Source organism: Abramis brama, assembly GCF_963993115.1.
Source record: "Abramis brama genome assembly, chromosome: 20".
Lineage (NCBI taxonomy): Eukaryota > Metazoa > Chordata > Actinopteri > Cypriniformes > Leuciscidae > Abramis > Abramis brama.
In genome coordinates this window covers 23,474,519-23,496,071 of record NC_139982.1, presented here as the reverse complement: position 1 = coordinate 23,496,071, position 21,553 = coordinate 23,474,519, and the positions used below count along the sequence as shown (strand labels likewise).

Below are 21,553 nucleotides of genomic sequence, written 5' to 3'. Positions count from 1 at the left end.
ATAACTTAAGCATAATTTTGAAGAAAAAAATAATACTTTAAACAGACCTCGGCGACTCCGTTAATGTTAGCCGCACTGACTGGATTTGGTGTGGTGTTGAGGTTTAGTCAAGGATAACGATATATCTAACAAAATACTAATAAATCATGCGATTTCTGTACACTTTCCTCTCAAACATCATCATTAAAGATGTTAAACAGCAAATAATGCGGATTTATTAATTATTTTCCCGAATTGTTTTAAATCACTTCACCCTACCTGTGTCGTCATCAATTCAGGCGGTAAAAGAAAAGGTGCCTTTGCTGCCACCTAGTGTACAGTGTGTGACGACGGGAGAAAGCTCTTCCCACTGAATCTCACAAGAGCAGATCTTTCTTTTGTCCCGTTGACTTGTACATACCATTTTTGATGAAACTTTTGTATTTGTATATTTTTAGTTTATGGCATAAGAATAAAAAAAGCGAAATATAGCAAAATATTCGAACAGGGCCCAGTATTTAATTTGTTTATATGTAATATATAAATATCTTGATTTGAGTTGGATTTAATGTAGAATTACTAGACGAAAGCTAAAATGAATTTTATTATTTTTTAATCAGAATCATGATTTTATAGCCTTCGATATTAAAATACTCAAGAATTTAAATTAACTATTTTTATACAATCCTCCCTGTTCGAAGCACACGCGCTAGGGGGAGGCCGACGTTTTTGTTACTACTGGGAAATGTAGTTCTATGTTACATTTACACAGTTTTATTCCCATTCAAAATCACAACTCAAAAACTACAAAGGAACCTTCCGAATCGTACTTCCGTAAATACACGCATTTGATTCATCCAGAAGAAAACGCTCGGGCTGCTACTTTGATTATATGTGGCGAATTTCAGCTTAGTAAAAATAAAGTTTAAGCGGGCGCTAGGTGCTTTAACGAATCCAGGTAAGGTTAAACTGTAAAAGATAAATGTGAATGACGAATGAACCGGATGTTAGAGCTCAGACAGATGCGACATTGCATCTCAGAGATTTTTAGTAATGGGATCAGGCTGGTTGTTTGTCACAACGCAGTAAACCAAATCACTAGCGAGTTTATAGAAATGTTAGAAAAATATTTTAATGTGACTAGTAGAGGGATGAGGGTACTAGAGAGCAATTGTTTATTGATTTGAAAGGCATTCTAGTCTTTTCCTTCTGTTTTATAATAAAAACAAAACAACTTCACACTCAGCTCGCTGTCACACTGTTGCCAGAAAAAAAAACAGTGTTGTCATTTTAGTGTGGAATTGGATAGAGCAGCTGATGTTATATTCTATGTAAAGATCTGTTTAATTTCTCAGCTTCTTTGTTTTCAGCAGAAGATGCCAAAGGAATCTGATGAGTCCTCCAAAGAGGAGCAGAGCAAGATTGACATGGATGAGAAAGAGAACACTGTGGAACCATCAGAAGAGATGATCCGGAAGAGGATCAGAAGAAATACTCCCAGTCCTCACAGACTCACCCCACAGTGTAAGGAGAGAAATGTTTATTAACTTAAAAAATGTGGCAAATCACCCTTTAACAATGTTAATATTGCATTCAAACACTCACAGCCAGTCCACCCAGATTTGTCTCAGTGGAAGAGCTTATGGAGACAGCCAAAGGAGTCACTAATCTGGCACTGGCCCATGAGATAGTGATGAACAGTGCTTTCCAAGTCAAGCCTTATGAGCCAGAAGAGGGAAGGTAATGGACTTGTTATCATAACATCACAGTGTTCTCATTGTGCTAATGATATAGCCTAGTTGAAATGTTAGCACTTTCATTTGTCATTATCATTACAATGCAATTATTCTAAAGGGATACATATTGCGGTTCAATATTCACATTACTTTGATTTGAGAATTTTTTTGAGAGTGTTTTTTAACATTTTGAACATATCTTTCCTGTATACTCAGTTTGGAGAAACAAGTCAAGGAAATTATGCACAAAGCATTCTGGGATTGCCTTGAGTCACAGCTGAAAGAGGACCCACCTTCTTACAGTCATGCTGTCACACTGGTTGGTGAAATTAAAGAGGTAAGGAAAGAATCCAGGCTTACATATCATGATATAGTACATGAAATTCATTAAATTATATATATATAATCACCGGCCACTTTATTAGGGACACTTGTTCAACTGCTCATTAACGCAAATATATAATCAGCCAATCACATGGCAGCAACTCAATGCATGTAGACATGGACAAGACGATCTGCTGAAGTTCAAACTGAGCATCAAAATGGGGAAGAAAGTTGATTTAAGTGACTTTAAACGTGGTTTGGTTGTTGGTGCCAGACGGTCTGGTCTGAGTATTTCAGAAACTGCTGATCTCTAGGATTTACAGAGAATGGTGAGAATATGAAAAAGAGAAAATATGCAGTGAGTGGCAGTTCTGTGAGTGAAAATGCCTTGTTGATGCCACTCAAATAACTCGAAGTAACTCAAATATCCACTCGTTCCAACCGAGGTCTGCAGAAGAGCATCTCTGAACACACAACACGTCAAACTTTGAAGCAGATGAACAGCAGCAGAAGACACACCGGTGTCACTATCAGATAAGAACAGGAAACTGAGGCTACAATTCGCACGTGCTCAACAAAATTGGAAGCTTCTAGACAATCTAGAGCATTACAGAATTTTTCCACCTTTTTTAATAGTTGTATTTGAGTCCCTCAATTGCCCTCAGTGTGAAAAGATGGATCTCAAAATCATACAGTCACTGCTGGAAAGGGTTCAAATATACAAAAGATGCTGGAGAACCAAATCATTTGTGGGACCTGGAGGGTTTTTCTGAAGAACATTGGGCAGTTTAACTGCTCAGGACAAACAAGGAAGGGATTCATGAACAACCGTCACAAAACAAAAAACAGTCGTGGATCATCCAGGTAATGACACAGTATTACGAATCAAGCGTATGTAAACTTTTGAACTGGGCCATTTTTATAAATTCAACTCTTGTGGACTATATGTAAACATATTTTATGTTAAATATCTTATTTAGGACAGTATTAAATAAAAAAATAACATGCATTTTGTATGATCCCTCTTATTTTGTAAAATGTATTAACATTTTGCAAATTCTGCAAGGTGTGTGTAAACTTTTGACCATGACTGTATATATCTCATAGGCATTGACTTATGTTTCTGCCGGTGGGTACTCAGTACTCAGTATTAATACTAAATACTTTTTTAATATTTATCTCTGCGCGATGGTGCGAATCAATGAATTCTACACAAATGTTTGCAGAGGGAAACAGACAGACTGCAAATATATTACCAACTGTTGTATACTTTCTCAAAATATCTGTGAACATTAAGCAACAAGGTGTTCATTAGTTCCCTGTCTCCCTGTTTTTCCAGACCCTGCTGTCTTTTCTGTTGCCAGGACAGAGCCGACTGAGAGGGCAAATTGAAGAGACTCTGGACCTCTCATTAATCCAGCAGGAGGCGGAAAACGAAGCTCTAGACATCAGTAAAGTAGCCCGCTTTATAATTGACATGATGGGCACCTTTTGCGCACCCTGCCGTGATGACGACATCAGACAGCTGCGTAAAATCCCTGACATCGTGCCCCTTTTTAAGTAAGTCACTTAAACAGATCAAGTTGAAGGTCACATGACTCCAAATCATATAATCATGTTTATTTATACACATCTGCAGGTCAATATTTGCAGTGCTAGACAAAATGAAGATCGACATGGCCAACTTCGCTGTGAGCAGCCTGCGACCTCACCTCTTACAGCAGTCGGTGGAATACGAGCGGAAGAAGTTTCACGAGTTCCTTGAAAAACAACCCAGTAAGGAAATTCAATTACTTGTATGATATACATATTCAATGAATGTTATGCTTACATAAGTAGCCTACATTTAGTAAATGCTGATCTCTTTAATTCAGTTGTGTATTCATGTTTGCAGATGCTTTGGATTTCACGAAGAAGTGGCTCCAAGACACATCAGATTATTCAACCGGTGGAGAAACGGAGGGTGGAGCAACATCTACAACAATTTCTGCTCAACTCCACAATCTTGCCTATTTACGCCTGTTAAAGTGGGACCATGATGCTGAGTCTTTCCCAGAGGTAATGTGTTATTGGAGATCACTGATAGTAGTTTGTCTGTAGTTTGGATGCTAGTTTTTTTGGATGCTATTTGGATCATACAACTGTCCTGATATCATAATGGAGAATTGTAATAATTCATAATATTTATACAAAAATGCTTTTTAGCTTGCAAAATACATACTCCTCAAAAGTCTGGGGTCTTTTTTTCTTTTTTTTGTTTTAAAGAAATTAATACTTGTGTTCAGCAAGGATGTATTACAATAAGGTAGTGACAATAAATACATTTATAATGTTATGTTACAAAATTTCTATTTATCAAAGAATCCTAACAAAAATAACATGTTTTCAACATTGATGATAATAAGATGTTTATTGAGCAGCAAATCATAATATTAGAATTATTTCTGAAGGATCATGTGACACTGAAGACTGGAGTAATGATGCTGAAAATTTAGCTTTGCCATCACAGGAATAAATTACATTTTATATTATATTAAAATTAAAAACAGTTATTTTAATTTGCAATAATATTTCACAATATTACTGTTTTTACTTTATTTTTGATCAAATAATTTGTAGCCTTGATGAGCATAAGAGACATCTTTCAAAAACAAAATAAAAAAATCTCACAAATTCCAAACTTTTGAACATATTATATATATTTATATATTAATTCTATATTTTATATATTAAAAATATATATAATGTGTATGTTCGCAAGCATTCAATATGCATGGAAAATGTATTTTTTACACCACATGACATTTCAAAATCATTAAATGTAAACTTTTGTTAAAAATGATTTTACAAAATGATATGAAACTAATGCAAAAACACAAAATGTACATGTTTAAGAATTTGGCACATGTGTTTTAAACAATCTTTCTACATTGTGTACACTCTTATTTGTCATTGAAACCAAAACTTGTTGCTGTTCTTTTCCTCCCTTTTCTCCCTCCTGCGATCGAACAGACTCTTCTCTTGGATCAGTGCAGATTTCAGGAGATGCAACAGGAGCTGGAGCAGCTGGCACTGGTGGCATCAATCCTGCTCATACTGTTTAACAGTGCTGGGGAGGCCATTTCTGGACTCCCGGGACTCATTGAAAGACTGAAGAAAACCATTAAGATTCTGTTAGCAGAGATGCACACGCCGTAAGTTTGAGGTTGGCATGGAAGTGGAAGTTGCGATAGTCTTTTCTTCCCTATTGTGACGTGTATGTCCAAGTGAAACGGCTCCTCCAACAAGGAAAATGTAGGGCTAATGCTTCACACTTATATAAGCCAAACTGTTGTACTTTTCTCTCATAGGTCCTTCAAAGCGGATGAAACCTTTGCTGCTGTTGCAGAGAAAATGTGTTTAGAGCTCAGAGGATGCTTGTCTCAGCATGGCTTTTCCCCATTTCCCTCAGACAGAGAGAACACATTGAAAGGCCAAATTGTAGCGGCAAAGTCTGCGGACAACCCCATCCGCAAGGTCATTGGTAAGCGCAGCCCACTATGGAGAACTTGTGCTTTGACAACCCAAAAAGCAGTGAAGTCTTATCTAAAACTGTATTTTTTCTATTAGACTCCCGGATCCAGGCGTACCTTCTTGGCTTCCTGGAGTCAAGCGCCCACCGAAGCGCCCCAGCTCTCCCTGGAGGTCTGACGCCCATCAGCAAAGAGTTAGAGGAGACTGCCGTCAAACTGGAACGTTTGGTGACCTTCAACAAGCTAGTATACTCTCCGTTCTATCAGAAGATCCTCCAAGACATTCTGAAACAAAGTGAAGGTTTAGATGTGTGAACAAAACACATGAAATACTTGCCACTAGTCATCCTGGCTTTCACATTCTGTAGCTATATATATGGATTATAGTGTCTATAAACTTGCTAATTTACTCACATGCTAGCACTAATGGATATTTAAGAATTAGCACTCCTAAGGTCCTCTCATTGCATTGTATATCAGGGAATATTTGTGAATGTATCAAGATAGTTGATTTGCCTAAAGCTTGGATTACTTTAGGCAGTGGCTGATGACTGATAGAATAGTGTACTGAAATGTAAGAGAGGAGAACCTTGTGAATACTGTTAGTGTGCCACAAAATATAAAAAATACTTGCATTTTACAAAAGATTAGCTGTTTTCACACATTTGCTGTTGTAGCCCGAACCCTTCGGCAAAGGTGTTATTGAGGTTTCTGGCTCGTTTTGGATACATTTGAGGTAAAGGATGTATATTTGACTGGTGCCTTAGTTTGTGAAGTGCCACCTATGTTTATGTGCACATTTTTTTCTTTAATGCTCATTTGAACCTTCAGATTATCCCCATGTTGTTCCGACAGTCATGAGAAACCTGGAATACCGAGCATGTTCTTTTTAAAGAATTCCTGATTTATTTATTTTTTAAAGAACAATGTTTCTATCAACATTGAGCATGTTTTACAGAAGACACCTTCTCACAAGCAAATGTATTCCCCTCTGCACTTCTCTATGTTCTACTTTCATAAACTTCTATGGTGTGTCTTATTAATGCAGTATTACTAATGGTTATTTGAAACTGAATGCTGGCTGTCAATAAAAATACGAGGTGTGTAGAAAACATTGTTGACTGGATTTCCTGTTTTTTTCTTCTACCATTTATCTAATTCACATGATATTTTATTATATTAAAGGTTCATTTATTACATTGTTTTATACAACAGTAGTCAACATTTGAAGTGGATCAAAAAAGTTCATCAAAGTCGTCCTAAGATGAACGGGTATTGTTCAAAATTCATGTATAACTTTGATGAAAGGTTTTGATTCACTTCAAATGTTGACTACTGTATTTTGGTAACGCTTAACAATAAGGTTACATTTGTTACCATTAGTTAACATGAAATAACGCTAAATAATTCTTCTAAAGAATTGAATAAATGTAGTTAATCAACATTTATAAATACATTATTAAAATCAAAAGTTTTATCTGTTCATATTTAGTGGATCACAACATGATTGGACAATGAACAGTTGTATTTTTATTAACTAATGTTAACAAAGATGAAAAATTAATAAATACTGTAACAATTGTAAAGCTAATTGTCAGTTAATGCATTAACTTATGTGACCCTATTGTAAAGTGTTACCACCACTACCTTTAAATGATCAATTATTATTAAAATATTAGATGTATTTCAGCAGTTTTATTTGTTAGCTGTTTTAAATGAAATGAAATGTGAAAACACCACTTGAAGATATACTATCAAAATACTGAATTATGTAAAATATAGAAAATATTTCCATATATAATATATATGCTACATATTACATAGGCTATAATATTTCGTTTTATCTATATATTGTATTTACATTACTAGGTTTATTGTTACATTGTTTTATTTTATAATATATCATGTTTATATCATCAATTAGTATTGTACTATTAGATTCATTTTTAGCAGTTTTAAGTTAAATTGAACGTTTTCATTTCATTCCCCCAACCCCCCCACCCCCCCCCCCCACACACACACTGTTTCAGATATAATTTATCAAAAATATTTATTATATATAAAATATATTATATATAAAATATGTGAATTATGTTTTTGAATTATTGTATGTGTATTATGCCTTATTTGATTATACTTCACAATATAATATTTACATTTTAGAACACCTTTCAGATCCCACCAGACGGGGCCACTATGCAGCAGAACTGTGTCCTCCCTTCTCACTTCCGTGGGCGTTTCATGTTGTGTGTGTGTGTGTGTGTTGACTCTCCAGCCCTGTCCATGGCAGTAACGCTTCACACCAGTTCTGAATCACCTCACTGACACGCGCACGAAGAAGCAGCGCGAGAGTGTTCTCGAGCGCTCACTCAGCTGAGAGAGCTCGAGCGAGTTGAGCTGACAGAGTTTGTCCGTCGCCGTCAGGAGGAAACAAACCAGGGGGGCTTAAACGTCCTCGACATGACGACAAAAACCTGCCCTGACCGAAACGGATATCCTTAACTCTATGCTGGACCCTGTTCGGTTCCCGTGGATGGCTTAGTATGCGAGTTGTGCGCAGTTGAAATGAGGGAGCTTGTATTTTTTTCTCCCTCGTCGTCCAGCGAGAGGACAAGATGGCAGCGCGAGCGCGTCGAGCATGCAGTGGGTGCGAAATAAACCCCAACATGTTCACTAAAGACACGCGTTTCGACCACAGCTGCTGTCTGTGAAGGTAAGGGAGATTTTAACGAGTTGTAAAGGCGTAAATGCTTGTCTGATACTTGATAGTGAAGATATTAAATCAGGCTTGACTTCGGAGGAGTGATCGCGAGCTCGTAGTTGTTGCGAAAAAGTTGCCACGCCACACCAAAAACTTGAAAGCAATGTTTCGCAGGGTTTGCTAATGTGTTTTGGTAGCTGGTAAGTTTCTGGTTTTAATAAAAAAACAAACTTTTTTTTGTTTGCCTGATAACTTTTAATCGTTAAACGTTCGCGAAGACTTTCTGGTCACCAGCCAAACCCATAATGTTTACCTAAATCCTACTGCTTAAAACCATGACGCAAAGATGTTCATTTGCTGTATTTAATCTTTAAACATTACACATTCAAGCGTCACTGCATATGAATTGTGGGTTAGTTTTCCGTATAAACTCACCAGCTGTTGATCTTGTACAATAATCATGTTACATGTTGCTCAATCCTCCCAAAATGCACAGGCCTGGTAATCTGTTAGTAAGTTAGCTGACTTCTCTTTTTCTGTAAATTGACACTATGCTGGTAAGATTTGGCAAAAGTTGTACCTAAAAAAACTTTTATGTCAAAAGTTGCATTTCCTGTCCTTGAAAGATGATAATCCACCATGCATTTCCTAAATTTGCTCAGTAACACTTTTTAAACAATTACTTGATATTTAACCTTAACTGTTTATTTAATGTAATTTTTTTGCCAGGGGAAGTTTTGTTCATTCCAGTGCTTCATTGAGTTCCCACAGTTGTTGAAAACATAGAAATTTAGGGGAATTGAGCTGGAAGTGAATTTAATCAGCTGTAAAATATTTTATTGGTTTGAACATTTTATTCTAGTGCACACGTATATATTTTTTTTTTTATTTCAGTGCATAATATATTATTTTATTTTATATTTTTTGAGTTATACTTTATTTTACAGTGTCCTTGTTACACATTACATCTAGTTACTATAGTAATAATAACAACTATAAATTATGCTTAATTACATGCAACTAACCCTACAACAAACCTAATCCTAACCACAACCCTATAGTTAATTAGTATTACTCGGTACTTAAATGTAGAATTACACTGTAACAAGGACACCTTAAAATAAAGTGTAACCACTGATCTATATAGAATGACATTATATAGATCAGTGAGTGTAACCCTTTTTTTTTACTTGTAAATGACTGGAAGAATGATGGGAAGTATGGAAATTAATTTCCTTCTTCGTTATACAAACATAGAACATTCATGGCCATAAAAACATTGTTGCATTTTATTAAATGTGTATTACAGTATAATGAAGTCTGTTGTCATTTTATGTCATAGATTATAAGTTCCTCATTGTTATTACTATCATTTTCCTTCACTGAAAAAAAAAATTGTCTGTCAATTCAGTAAAGTTTACTTCCCAATCATTTCCTGTCATTAAACTTTTATAGCCCGAGCAGTTGCAGAATCAACAGGTGTTTTCCTTGTGCCATCTCTCGCCCACCCCCATTAGGTCTTGACATGGTAAAAGGTCAGTTTCCACCTGCTTATAGCAGAAGGCAGCGTGTTTGAAAACAGTAGAGAGACTGTAACCCAAAACCTTGGCCACTCCTATCTACTCAAGGCTTCCCCTTCTATAGGACAGACCTCATAAAAACAATCCTCCAGATGGGACTGTCCTTTTTAAAGTTGTTGACTGAATCTCTTACTTTGCAAACCTAATGTTGTTTGCACAATTAGGAACCAGTATAGACTTAATCGAAACAGAAAGGGATGATTTAAACCTCGATTTTGCTATGGTAGTGTGAATGAAAGGGCCTTTTATAACGGTTCTGAAAGCGAAATGCATCAGATATGCATTCCTCAAGAAACAATGTGACATGTTTGCATCCCTTTTATATTTTCTAACCTCAATATTGCCATTATGAAATCCTACCTAGTCTGCCAGTGTTAGCTGGGTTATAAGTGTGTGAGAGAGTTAGTATGTGGGTGTGTTAGAGCCACACCTGTCCTCGTGTCTGAACTTGTGCCATATGTTGTGCCAGTATAAGTAGCCTGTCTCCCATGAAACTAAGACAGCTAATCCCCATTGGTCAATTGTCTGTCTGGATCTGCTAACATATTACCCACCCTATGGCACACTACGGCTCAGGGAATTTGGCTTATTTTGTTAAATCAAATTGCGTTTACTGCAATTTACTTAAATTTATCCGCGTGTTTCAGAGTGAAGCTCAGCATTGTTCATTGTCACGGTAGCAGCTGATAAGTGTTTTTAGTTTCTCTGTTCACAGTAAATGCTACTTCACACAATCTCCATCTCTGCCAGTGATGCAAGTTTGCATCGCTTATGATGTGTATTTGTTTAATGAGAAGAGTTTCTAAACGAGAAACTGCAGTTTGTACCCGGAATGAAAGCTCAGTTGTTTAATGTTTAATAAGGACGAAATTAAGGCAGAAATATTAGGATTATAATTTTACAGTTGAACTCACTGTATAAAAATTATCTTTTTTTTTAAAGTAATATTTCTTATTGTTTCATATTTAACTAGAGTAATTTATAATTATAGTAATAATTTAAGTAATTTATACTATTTATTTATTATATATAATATATATCAATGGTGCACAGAACTTTTTTGGTCTGGTTCTCTAGGGCACACTTATCCTCTCCTCACTGTAACGCTATTAGTTCACTGTAGAAATTAAATATAGGTTCAACTTCAAGCTGTATTTTTTATTATTTGATTAACATTGATGACAGACAACAGCAGGAATATTAGGCTGTTGTCACTTTAAGACCGAATGCACAGACCGAATATACTGACACATCCGGTTTCTTAACTGTTCTCTTATGACATAACCGAGAGAGAACTTGCAGAGATGGGTATTTTGACATAAATGTGTGTGTGTCCATTCAAGCACAAATAAACGCAAAAGAGGAATCAATTCTCTTTGTTTGAGCGCTGTCTGAAACGTGCCTCTCTCTCTCTCTCACTCTCTCTCAAGCAAACCTAAAGCTCTTTAAAAATCTTAATAAACCTCTTAATATAGCAGGTTTTGTTTTTGGTTCATGTGAACAGCATCTGTGAAATGACTTAGACTAACAGTTTTCTTTCACTCTGTCCTTTATAGGTATGGCCTCACAGGTTACGGTCTACCCACCACATGTTTATCAACCCCAGACAAGTGCCTTTTGCAGAGCGAAGAAAATCGATCCCATCAGCTGTGTTTACCATGAGAAGTTCCCTCGCACTTACGTGATTGGTGTGAATCTAGGCATTGCGCACCCTACGGATATTATACCTTTATCGAGATTCGAAGCTTTGACTAGCGAGAACTACTCAATACAGACTGAATCAGCTCCACAGGAGCTCCACAGAAGGGCTTCCTCGCCATACAAGCGTGTGGCGTCGGAGAGTGACCTTCAGTATTTTGCTAGAGCGGCCGGGGCAGTTGAAGAAAGTGGAGACGGTGTCCAAAACAGCCAAAGTAGTAGTAATAGTAGTAAAAGTGGCGGTGCTTCGGAAGGGACTGAGAGAAACGGTGGTTTGAAATTGGTCGACGGCACCAAAAGATGTGGGTTTAAATGCAAAGGGGAGGAGCTTGAGAACGGCAAGAGCATCATGCAGATAGTAGAGGAGCATTCGACTCTACCTGCCATGTTGCAAACAAATGTCGGGAGCACGAACGCAGTAGGCGTTGCCCCGCCCGAGCAGAACAGAACCGGGACGGGAGCCGTGAGCGGGACAGGTGACGGTGACTATCAGTTGGTCCAACACGAAGTGCTGTGCTCCATGAAGCACACCTATGAAGTGTTGGAGTTCTTGGGTCGTGGTACGTTCGGTCAGGTGGTCAAATGTTGGAAACGAGGCACCAATGAGATCGTGGCGGTGAAGATACTGAAGAACCACCCTTCATATGCCCGTCAGGGCCAGATCGAGGTGAGCATTCTGGCCCGACTTAGCGGGGAGAACGCAGAGGAGCATAACCTGGTGCGAGCTTTCGAGTGTTTCCAGCATAGAAGCCACACCTGTCTGGTGTTCGAGATGCTGGAGCAGAACCTGTACGACTTCCTCAAACAAAACAAGTTCAGTCCCTTGCCGCTGAAGGTGATTAGGCCCGTGCTGCAACAGGTGGCCACGGCGCTGAGGAAGCTCAGAAGCTTGGGCCTGATCCATGCCGATCTTAAACCGGAGAACATTATGCTGGTAGATCCTGTGAGACAACCCTTCCGTGTGAAAGTGATTGACTTTGGCTCTGCCAGCCACGTCTCCAAAGCTGTGTGTTCGACATACCTGCAGTCTCGCTACTACAGGTAAGCAGTGTGTTTTTTCTTTTCTTTTTTTTCTCTAGTAGGCTTGCTACTTCTTGTCATGTTTCCGTTTAATCATAAATAGACTTTTGGTAAATGTTTCAGCTCGTGTTTGTATTTGTGGCAATTATGAAGATATAATTTATGGTATTCGTTTTGAGGAAGTTGAACTGAGGAACGTTTACTTAAGCTGCACTTCCTGCCAGAACAATTATGTAATGCCATCTATAGCATTTGTCAAAGTCTGATGGGCAAGCATTCTTTGTTCGATTACAACTGCACTAACTGCCATGGAGCTACACCCATGCTAACTTTATGTAACTCAAAACATAAAACACACACAAAATAACACAACGCACTATTTTCTCTAATGGGGTCAGTCCTGACCGTGGTGGCTGTACTTTGTGTCTCCATGTGGTTGGCAGTTCTTTAGGAAGAATGTGGTTTGCTTAAGTGATTCATGGGATGTGGAAGAACATTGAAATACTCTTTTATTAGAACATTCCAGATGTTTATGTTTTAAGTTCCATGTCAAGCTTAATTGTTTGTTTGTTTTTACTCCAGAAATCAGTTTTTTTTACTCTTAATCTATAGAATATTATCCCTTCCACTTAAATGTATAGTTCTCCCAAAATGAAAATTGTCATTTATTTTGTCATGTCATTCTGTAGAACACAAAAGTACACTACTTTTTAGAGTTAGGGCTTTGGGGCCAGTACAATTTTTGTTGTTGTTGATGTTGAAAGAAATACTTTTATTTACCAAGGATGCATTCCTCTGGTGCTCTTCGGTCATTATTGACCGAAAAATGTGTTTTTTATTTAGAATTTTTTTCTTCATCGGAATGGTACGAAACTTGGTAAAGGTTTTGGCACTTGCTGTGTGAACACAAAAAAAAAATCATGGACATGATTCGAACAGGTTAATTGGTCCTGAAAAAAATAGTCACACTTGTACTCTTCGCGGTCAAAAAAGACCGCATAGGAAATGAACGGGAGAGGAATTTCACCTTGTGAAAACGTACTGCGGTACTGCGGCCGAGCAAAATAAGCAAATTTTTTTTTTTTGATATCAGGCTCAAATTTTTAACACAACTTGTTTAGATTTATGGTTTTGAATTTTTTCGCGGTTTTAGAGTAAAACATGTTTTTGAAAATATATATTTCATATAAAAATTATTATTATTTTTGCATATTTTTCATTACAATAAACGTACAATTCTGTAACTTTTTTTCTGTTGACTTTTTTCACTCCAGCAATAATCTGCCAAGTGTCATCTTTGAAAAGAGATCAAACTTAAGTCTGTGTTTAAAAGCATTCAAGATTTACGACAGTTTAAGTTGGAAATGAAATTTTCAGGTCTTTGCTCAAAAAGTGAATAAATGGATTATAAATACAGCGTACAATTTAGTACCATAAAATCCCCTAAAAATACATTATCTAAAGTATAGGCTAGTACATTCATTTCATTGAAATTAAAAACATTTTTTTTGTCATTCGTCATTCGACACCGACATGCAAAGAGGACCAGAGGGTTAAATGGGTCAAAAGTGACATAGTTACATAAAATTTCAAATAAATGCTGTTCTTTTGAACTTTTTATTCATTAAAGAATCCTGAAAAATGCCACTTTTCCCACAGAAATGTTAAGCAGCACAGCTGTTTTCAACTAATACATGTTTATTGAGCAGCAGATCAACATATAATGGTTTTTGAAGACTTTTGTGACTGAAGACTGGAGTAATGATGCTGAAAATTCAGCCATCACAGGAATAAATTACATTTTACAATATATTCAAATTAAAAGTTATTTTAAGCTGCTATTCATATTTCCATTTATTTTTACTGTATTTTTGATCAAATAAATGCAGCCTTGTTGAGTATATAACTTCTTTCAAAAATGTCTGTAAAATCGTACAGACCCCAAACTTTTGAATGGTTAGTATTTTGAAGAATTGAAGTATTTTGCAGGTTTATAATTTTTATTTTTGGGTAATCTATCCCTTCAAGAATTGTTGTGCCACTGAAAGGTATACAAATGAGTTTCGAACATAATGTGACATTGCGGTGAGGAGTACAGTCTGTCTTTGTATATTTGCTTGGTTTGTGGGGAAGCTATCAGCGAACAAGATAGAGGAACTAGGTGCTAGTTTAAATAGGGCATTTGAACTCTTTGTACTTTGGCACTGCCACAGTTTGATGCCTGCAACTGCATGAACTCCCGCCCCATGCAGGTGGTACGTGTGAATGTATCGCTTTTGCATGGGAATGAGATGCATTGAGGACATGTCTGTTAGTAGTGCTGTCTTTGTGCTCAAAAGAAGTGTGGTAACAGATGTTTTTATAGAACGTTATGAATAATCATTCACTCACGCTTGTTTTTCTTTTTTCTGGGAATTTGTACGTCACTCTTTATATAGTGTTTGTGTTAATTCATTACATAAGTACTGAGTAATTCTAATGAACAAAATGTAGCCTACTTAATGTGCAATTATTTTGAGTGGTATATAATTGCACATTTTTACTGTTGTAATGAATTGGTCACAACAAGTCATATTTTTAACATGAGCATTGTAATATAAAGTGTTAACTTTGACATCTCACCATTCTCTTTGTTGTGCTTTTGTTTTATAAAGTGCACATTTTGTTCTTTTAAACAAACACTTGAAGTGCTTATGATTACTTTAACTGAATCAGTGTTTAAGGCTATTTTGTTACTGCTAATTTCTTTTAGATATTTCATCAAATTTGAAAGATTACTATGTATTATGAAATCTTTGCATGCCTGATAAAAGCACCATGTTGTGGATAGGTCTACATCTGTGTTCAGAACGTGTGTGTCCCAAAGTGGGGGGAAAGGGCAGCATGTGCTTGTGTTTTCCATTTGTCCCCTGTTTCTGTCGGCATGATCGATGTTGTAAGGATCCATAGCTTGTTCCCAGTGCAAAACTGGCTCACCTAAATTTAGGGCGGATCTTGTTGTGTTCATTGCTACTGTGGTATGTGAGGTCGTCATGACAAGTATTTATTTTTTGTACTTGGAACAGGCTGCGTTGAGCACATACCCATGTGCCAGGAAGTGACATTTTGCAGGTGTTGTCAAATAGCAGAGCTGTTTTTATATTTCACGCAGTTTCAGAACTGGTGCCGGTTTGTTTGTCACATTTAAGGGATAGTTTACCCATTTTTTATTAATAGAAGAGTCATGTTTTGAGGAGAATCTTTTAATAATTTAGTTCAGACTGTTTTTGTACCATGATGCAATTCTTAGGCCTATGTTTTCAGTTCAGTAGCACAGAAGTATCTTTTTGCATTCTCATTAAACCATTTAAGTTGTTTTGGTTTGTAATAAGGCTCACTTTTCTTCCTACTTATTGAAAGAATGTCAATGTATCTAGACATTAGTTAAGTTTGTCAAGGTGATCAAGTTAAACCAGTCAAAATTAAAGTTTAGCTGAAAACTAAAACCGATAGAAATAAAGTTTTTTAACCGATAAAAATAAAGTTTCAGTATAAGGCAATAATAATAAGGCAGATTATGACAAATTATAATTGTCGATAATTCCCTTGAAATTGTTATTGCGATTTATTAATTACGATTAGTGTTGTCACGGTACCAAAATGTCAGTATTCGGTACCAATACCAGTGAAAATCCACGGTTCTCGGTACCAATTTCGGTACCAAAGGGCTAGAAATCAATAAGTTATTTGCTGATACTTCCTCGTCATCATGGAGAGCGCAGTTCGCACCGTTTCAAAAATAGTCAATCTCTGAATGCGAATGAACTTAGTCTGAATTAGTATTGTTTTTATACAGTATGAGGATCCTTTTTCAAATACAAGGTCAATATTGATTTTCACTAACGACAAAACAACAAATTATCCATGAACTTATATGGAACTACCCACTAAACATTGGACGTCGGATAGACGTGCAGATCATGTCTATATTGGGTCCGTCGGTCCATGACCAATTCTGGACATCTATTCGACGTCCAAACTAGGTCCACTATTTGGACGTCCAACCATGACCCAACTTGGACGTCATATTGACGTTCAACATTGGACCTTTGAACTGGGTAATTTTTTGGACGTCATTTGGACGTCTATGACAGGTGCAGGAAATTTGCATGATTACTAGGGGTGTAATGGTTCACAAAATTCACGGTTTGGTTCGATATATATGATACACTTGTGTCACGGTTCGGTTCGGTACGTTTTTGATACAGCAAAAAGAAAGAAATGCCAGGGAAATTTCCTTGATTTAATTTTATTAAAACTAAAATCATAAAGTATGATTTTTTTTTACTTTGAGCAATTCTAGAGCTATAATTGACTCTTCTTAGGAGCATATAAAACAAAACGGCTCCTTGGAAAAAATGAAATGTAATATTGTAGTAGTTATAAACAAAGGTTTATTTTAGTTCAGATTAACATTTGAGGGCATCAATTGTATTCATAATGTCAAAATAAAACTGATGTAATGTTACTTGAAGGCATTATGCCTACTATTCCTGCCAAACTTCCATGGTTGCAGTTAGTGTTACTACAGTAAATCCATGGTGAATGTTGCTGATCTGTGGACACTGGATAGTTCATTCATGGCACAATGTTTCTTCCTGGTTTCCACATCAGCGCTGTTTGATCCGTTAATAACGGAGAAATGTGAATGTTTCTCACTAGATCTCGCAGCGATGTTATTACTTCTGTGGCGAATTCAAATGCTTTCTTTACTGGATCTCTTAGCGCTGTGTAGTAACAGTGTCGCATGATCACGATCGGCTCGCGCTGCACTGGTCCAAACTGATAAACGGTCCTTCAACCACACAATAACGAGCAGTTTCGTTCCGCTTGCATTACGTTTGCCATTTGATGTTGGGCAATGTTGTGGTTGCGCCGGCGTCTCTTACATTATGAGCGCGCTTGCCACGCGCAATGCGAGTGTGTGTGTGTCTCAGCGCTTTAATAAAGAGGAGGCGCAACAGCATGCGCTCAGTGCATGCATGCATGCATGCGCATCAAGGAACCGGGTTTGAACGGGTGATGACGTTTTGAATAGCTTTATACCATTGTTTGAAGCAACTGCATGCCATATTTTTGTATAGAAATAAAAAACAAGCTGAAAACATTCTTCCTGAAAAGCTTTTATTGCTTTTCTATAACATTAAGCCTCAAATGTCAACTATACATTGATTTGATTTCTTCTTTAAATAAAAAAAAAAAAAGTAAAAATATGCATGGTATAATAATAGGGGCTTACACTGGGTAGTTCTAGGAACTTAGGGTGGTTTCCCCGAGACCTAATGTTCCCCTATGGCTGTTTTCCTGCTTGCATTCGCCACCGCCAGTAAAAAAATTTGCCAGTAAAAAGAGGAACTAAAATTCTTATTTTAGTTCAACAGAAGCTTTTTTTGTTGCGAACATTTTGTCGCATCACTACTGGATAATGTTGCTGAAAATGTCTTGAATTAATAGTTGTAATAGTGGTATGCCAAGTCTGGTAACTGGTACTAGTGGCTCTTTGCTAAAATAATCACTGTGGCCCTATTAATAATTCATTGTGTTGCTTAGATCAGCGTGTGTTGGGTTCCACAAAGTGAGGTACTTGCTTGAGTTTCAAGTTGCTACAGGAATGGGTCATTAGGTGCCATGGTTTATTGTTTCTTATGGCCTCCTGAAGTGACTCGTCCTGTTGTTTCCTTGACACTCATACTGCCTTTGTTCTGCAGAATCATGGGATTCTTTCTCCTCAACTCAATGGTGGTTTGAAGTGTCCAATACTGGCCACTTAAATGTTCATCCTTTCCATATCTAATTGTAAATTTCCGTTTTCTGGTTAGCCTAACTTTTCTCTTTCTCTCACAGATTGTAGGAGATTGTCTCAAATCATGACCTGGAGGAGGCAATGCACTTTTGTGATGCTCAGAGAAAGCCCTTAATTTTATACAGCCTTAAGTGAACTAACACAGTTAATGAAGCCACTTTGAGTAACGAAAATAAATTTGTAGTGTTGCAATATTGATTGTGCTCAAATCAGCTCCAGGTTTCCTCATTCAGCTTTGGGTTTTGAAATTGGCTACTTAACCACCAGAAGGATAAAGGTATCAGAACATTGGAAACAGTGTTAAAACCCCAGGAAAGCTGATATACACAGGACAGTTGCATAACAAGCCGCTTGCATTAAAGAGAAGGCCAAGTGACGGGACTTGAGTCTGGCTGGCCTCAATGGATTGTGTGTATGCTGTTCAAATAACCAGCAGTCTGTACTCTGAGTCCTGCACTGTAAACCCTAAAGTTACGCAGGCGAAAGAGTCCCTCCATGCATTTTCAGGGTTATGGCTTTGCTGAATTTGCACAATTCTCAAATACTTATTTTCCTCTTGGTACCTTTTTAATGTGCAACGGTAACATTTTTGGTACAGCCTGTAAATGTCAAATTGTTTTTCCTGGATCTGCTGCCTTTAGTTTAAATAAAACTGCAACATAAATAAAACAGTAGCTGAGCCTAATTTTAGCCATTTTTAGAGTTTTTTCATATCCTGTAATGTGCGTCTTAGCAGTTTATTTCATACCTAGACAAGTGTGAAAGAGATCAGCCTTATTTTAAAATGCAGACACGATCATATCTGTGCAGGCACACCCATAGAAACCAAATGACAGGTTTTGCCACCAGCCCATAATAAGCATTATGCAACTCTTCTGTTTTTTTTCTTTCTTTCTTTTTTTTCTTCTTCTTATGGGTCATAAAGTTTAAAGTCCTAACACTCTGCTTTAATAAATCTGTTTTGGCTTCAGGAAGATGTGGAGTAAAACATTCATTAATTCACAAAGTGTGTTTTGCAAAACCGTGAAGAATGATCAAAATTGAGACCTTGACTTTGCCCAATGTCAACCATTTATTCTGGTCATCACTTTTTTTGTGTGTGCACATTTTCCACTTAGCTTGCTTGAACCCTCTACAATGCACACCCAGTAAACAAGCCTAATGGTTCGCAAATAATGGACAACTAAGTGCAACCTCCTGACCAGCATCTAAAAGCATAAGTGGGCCAATGTACTGTAGCATCACTAGCAGCTGTGATTATTTTTTCCATAATTCTACAGTCTTCATGCGTTCATATGTATAATAAACCTTGACCGAGCCCTGCGTTCATCTGTGGCCCGAGGAATGACTGTAAGTGTGAACGTCTGTTTTCTGTCGGTGTGTTTTAGATGTGAATGCCTGACCCTCATTTGGTGTGGACTTGCTCTCTCTGCAGATGAAGAAGACCTAATTGGCCAGATTCCTGGACTAATGAGCAGCCTGAAGGGTTTGGTGGTATGATTCACTTGGAAAGAGAGGACAAATCTAGTTGTTTGTGCATCCCATGCCCTTTGATGCAGTGTTCTTGCATCGCAAACTCCTTGCAGCGTTACTGGGTCAGTCAGGCTTCGTTGACTAGGTTTAGAATGCTATTTGACCTCCAACCAGATTGTAGGCACTGAACCCTAACGTGTCCGTCATGAATAGATGCACCATGCAGACTGAGCGTTTTCAGCCTTGGTGTTCATTCAAGTTGTGTAGTCTCTTGCAGAGAGCTTGTTAGCCCGATCTTGACCCTTTCGCATTACTTGCAACAGGACTTCAGTACAGCCCTCAAAACAAGCGTCATCTGCCACTTTGACCTCCACATGACAAGCGTTGCAGATAGCATAACTTTGGAGCATTATTTTTTTTTTATGCACAGATTAATATACAATTATTTTCATGTTATGGCCAATATTAAATTAAATTCATTTTATCTAAATTAAAAATATCAAAATAAAAGCTTTTATTTGGGACGTTATAATTTACAATATGAATAATGGATATTATTTGGAGATTTGCTAAAAATTACATTTAACAGCGTTATTAAATTTAGTTATTTTTTTCTTTTTGAAGATTAATTGAACGTTGAATGAATGAGAAGGTAATCTACATGTAAAAATTGGAAAATGCATAATTAAAGATCCAAAATCGGTCATTATAAATGAAAACATCTCTAAAATCGGCCAGTAACTGACATGGTAGCGATATATTGTGCACCTCTAGAGATTTTATAAGGTAGTCCCATCTAGACTGTATTTCTGCCATGCATCATTTTTATCTGAATAGCATGGTATGCCTTGAACATTGTGTCAAACTCAATGCATCAAGATGCATGTAACATCAGTTTTGATTTTTGATCCATGCACACAGTGGTACGTCATGCAAATTGTCCAGAAACGGCTGGTTATGTTTAGGTCAGCAGCAAATGGGGTTGAAATTGAAATCAGATCAAGAAGCTTTATGTTCAGTGGTTGTCAGCTGTGTTTTAAGAACCTGGTATCAGTTTCTGCACTTTGCTCCATTTGTCAGTCCATCTTGATATGTCATGGTCTGTAATCTGTATATCATCTTGAGAATGAAACCTGATCACGCGCAGCTTCCTGTAACAGCTCGCCATTGCTGTTCGACATTTTGAATTGGGACAGGGTAGGTTACAGGTGAGAAGCCTTATACCTTCCTTAGAACCTGGAGTTTGTTTTACATGCCATCTGGTATAAGGTTCCTATTTCATCTGTATAAGCTTCTGGCTTGCTTCCCAAACTTTAGGGCTTACGGCACCTGACATCAAGTGTTTATGTGAGTGACTGCACAGTCTAAGATCATCTTAGTCACTTCTACACCCAGTACTACTCAACCTTCATATGAATAGCTGTTTTCTGTCAAACCTTTATCCACTATAAAGAACCTTGTGTAATGGAAAGATTCCATGGATGTTAGGTTCTTCATGGAACCAAAGATGCCAATAAAGAACCTCTATTTTTAAGTGCGTTTAAACCCCACCCCTCCACACTCGATTACAAGCTTGCATTCATTTTTTTAATGCAACCACCCACATCTCAAAATTTCCCGATAATCCGTTACACTTGGATGTACGTCACAATACAGACAAAAAGATTTCACTACTTCTGTTTCATCTT

The 21,553-nt window shown here is 37.2% G+C and overlaps 2 protein-coding genes across 4 annotated transcripts in view; both read left to right on the top strand.

Annotated features, from left to right (window-relative positions):
* Positions 1-793: 793 nt before the first annotated feature.
* Positions 794-6,677, top strand: tcp11l1 (t-complex 11, testis-specific-like 1). 2 transcript variants are annotated; one of them, XM_084095919.1, is made up of 10 exons: positions 794-937; positions 1,353-1,503; positions 1,587-1,719; positions 1,932-2,052; positions 3,379-3,599; positions 3,679-3,815; positions 3,934-4,097; positions 5,052-5,233; positions 5,390-5,562; positions 5,649-6,677. In XM_084095919.1, the coding sequence occupies exons 2-10, from the start codon at positions 1,356-1,358 to the stop codon at positions 5,864-5,866; spliced, it is 1,497 nt and encodes a 498-aa protein (XP_083952045.1). In that variant the 5' UTR covers positions 794-937; positions 1,353-1,355; the 3' UTR covers positions 5,867-6,677. The 2 variants fall into 2 exon arrangements, with proteins under 2 accessions (XP_083952045.1, XP_083952044.1); XM_084095918.1 differs by having other exon boundaries at positions 798-937; positions 1,350-1,503.
* A 1,189-nt stretch (positions 6,678-7,866) lies between these two features.
* Positions 7,867-21,553, top strand: part of hipk3a (homeodomain interacting protein kinase 3a) — a 37,698-nt gene continuing 24,011 nt past the window's right edge. The window contains exons 1-2 of one of the 2 annotated variants that reach the window (XM_084095535.1): positions 7,867-8,264; positions 11,389-12,571. In XM_084095535.1, the coding sequence (XP_083951661.1) occupies positions 11,391-12,571 (1,181 nt within the window). In that variant the 5' untranslated portion in view covers positions 7,867-8,264; positions 11,389-11,390. The remainder of the gene's footprint in view (positions 8,265-11,388; positions 12,572-21,553) is intronic. The other variant, XM_084095536.1, reaches the window with a different exon arrangement.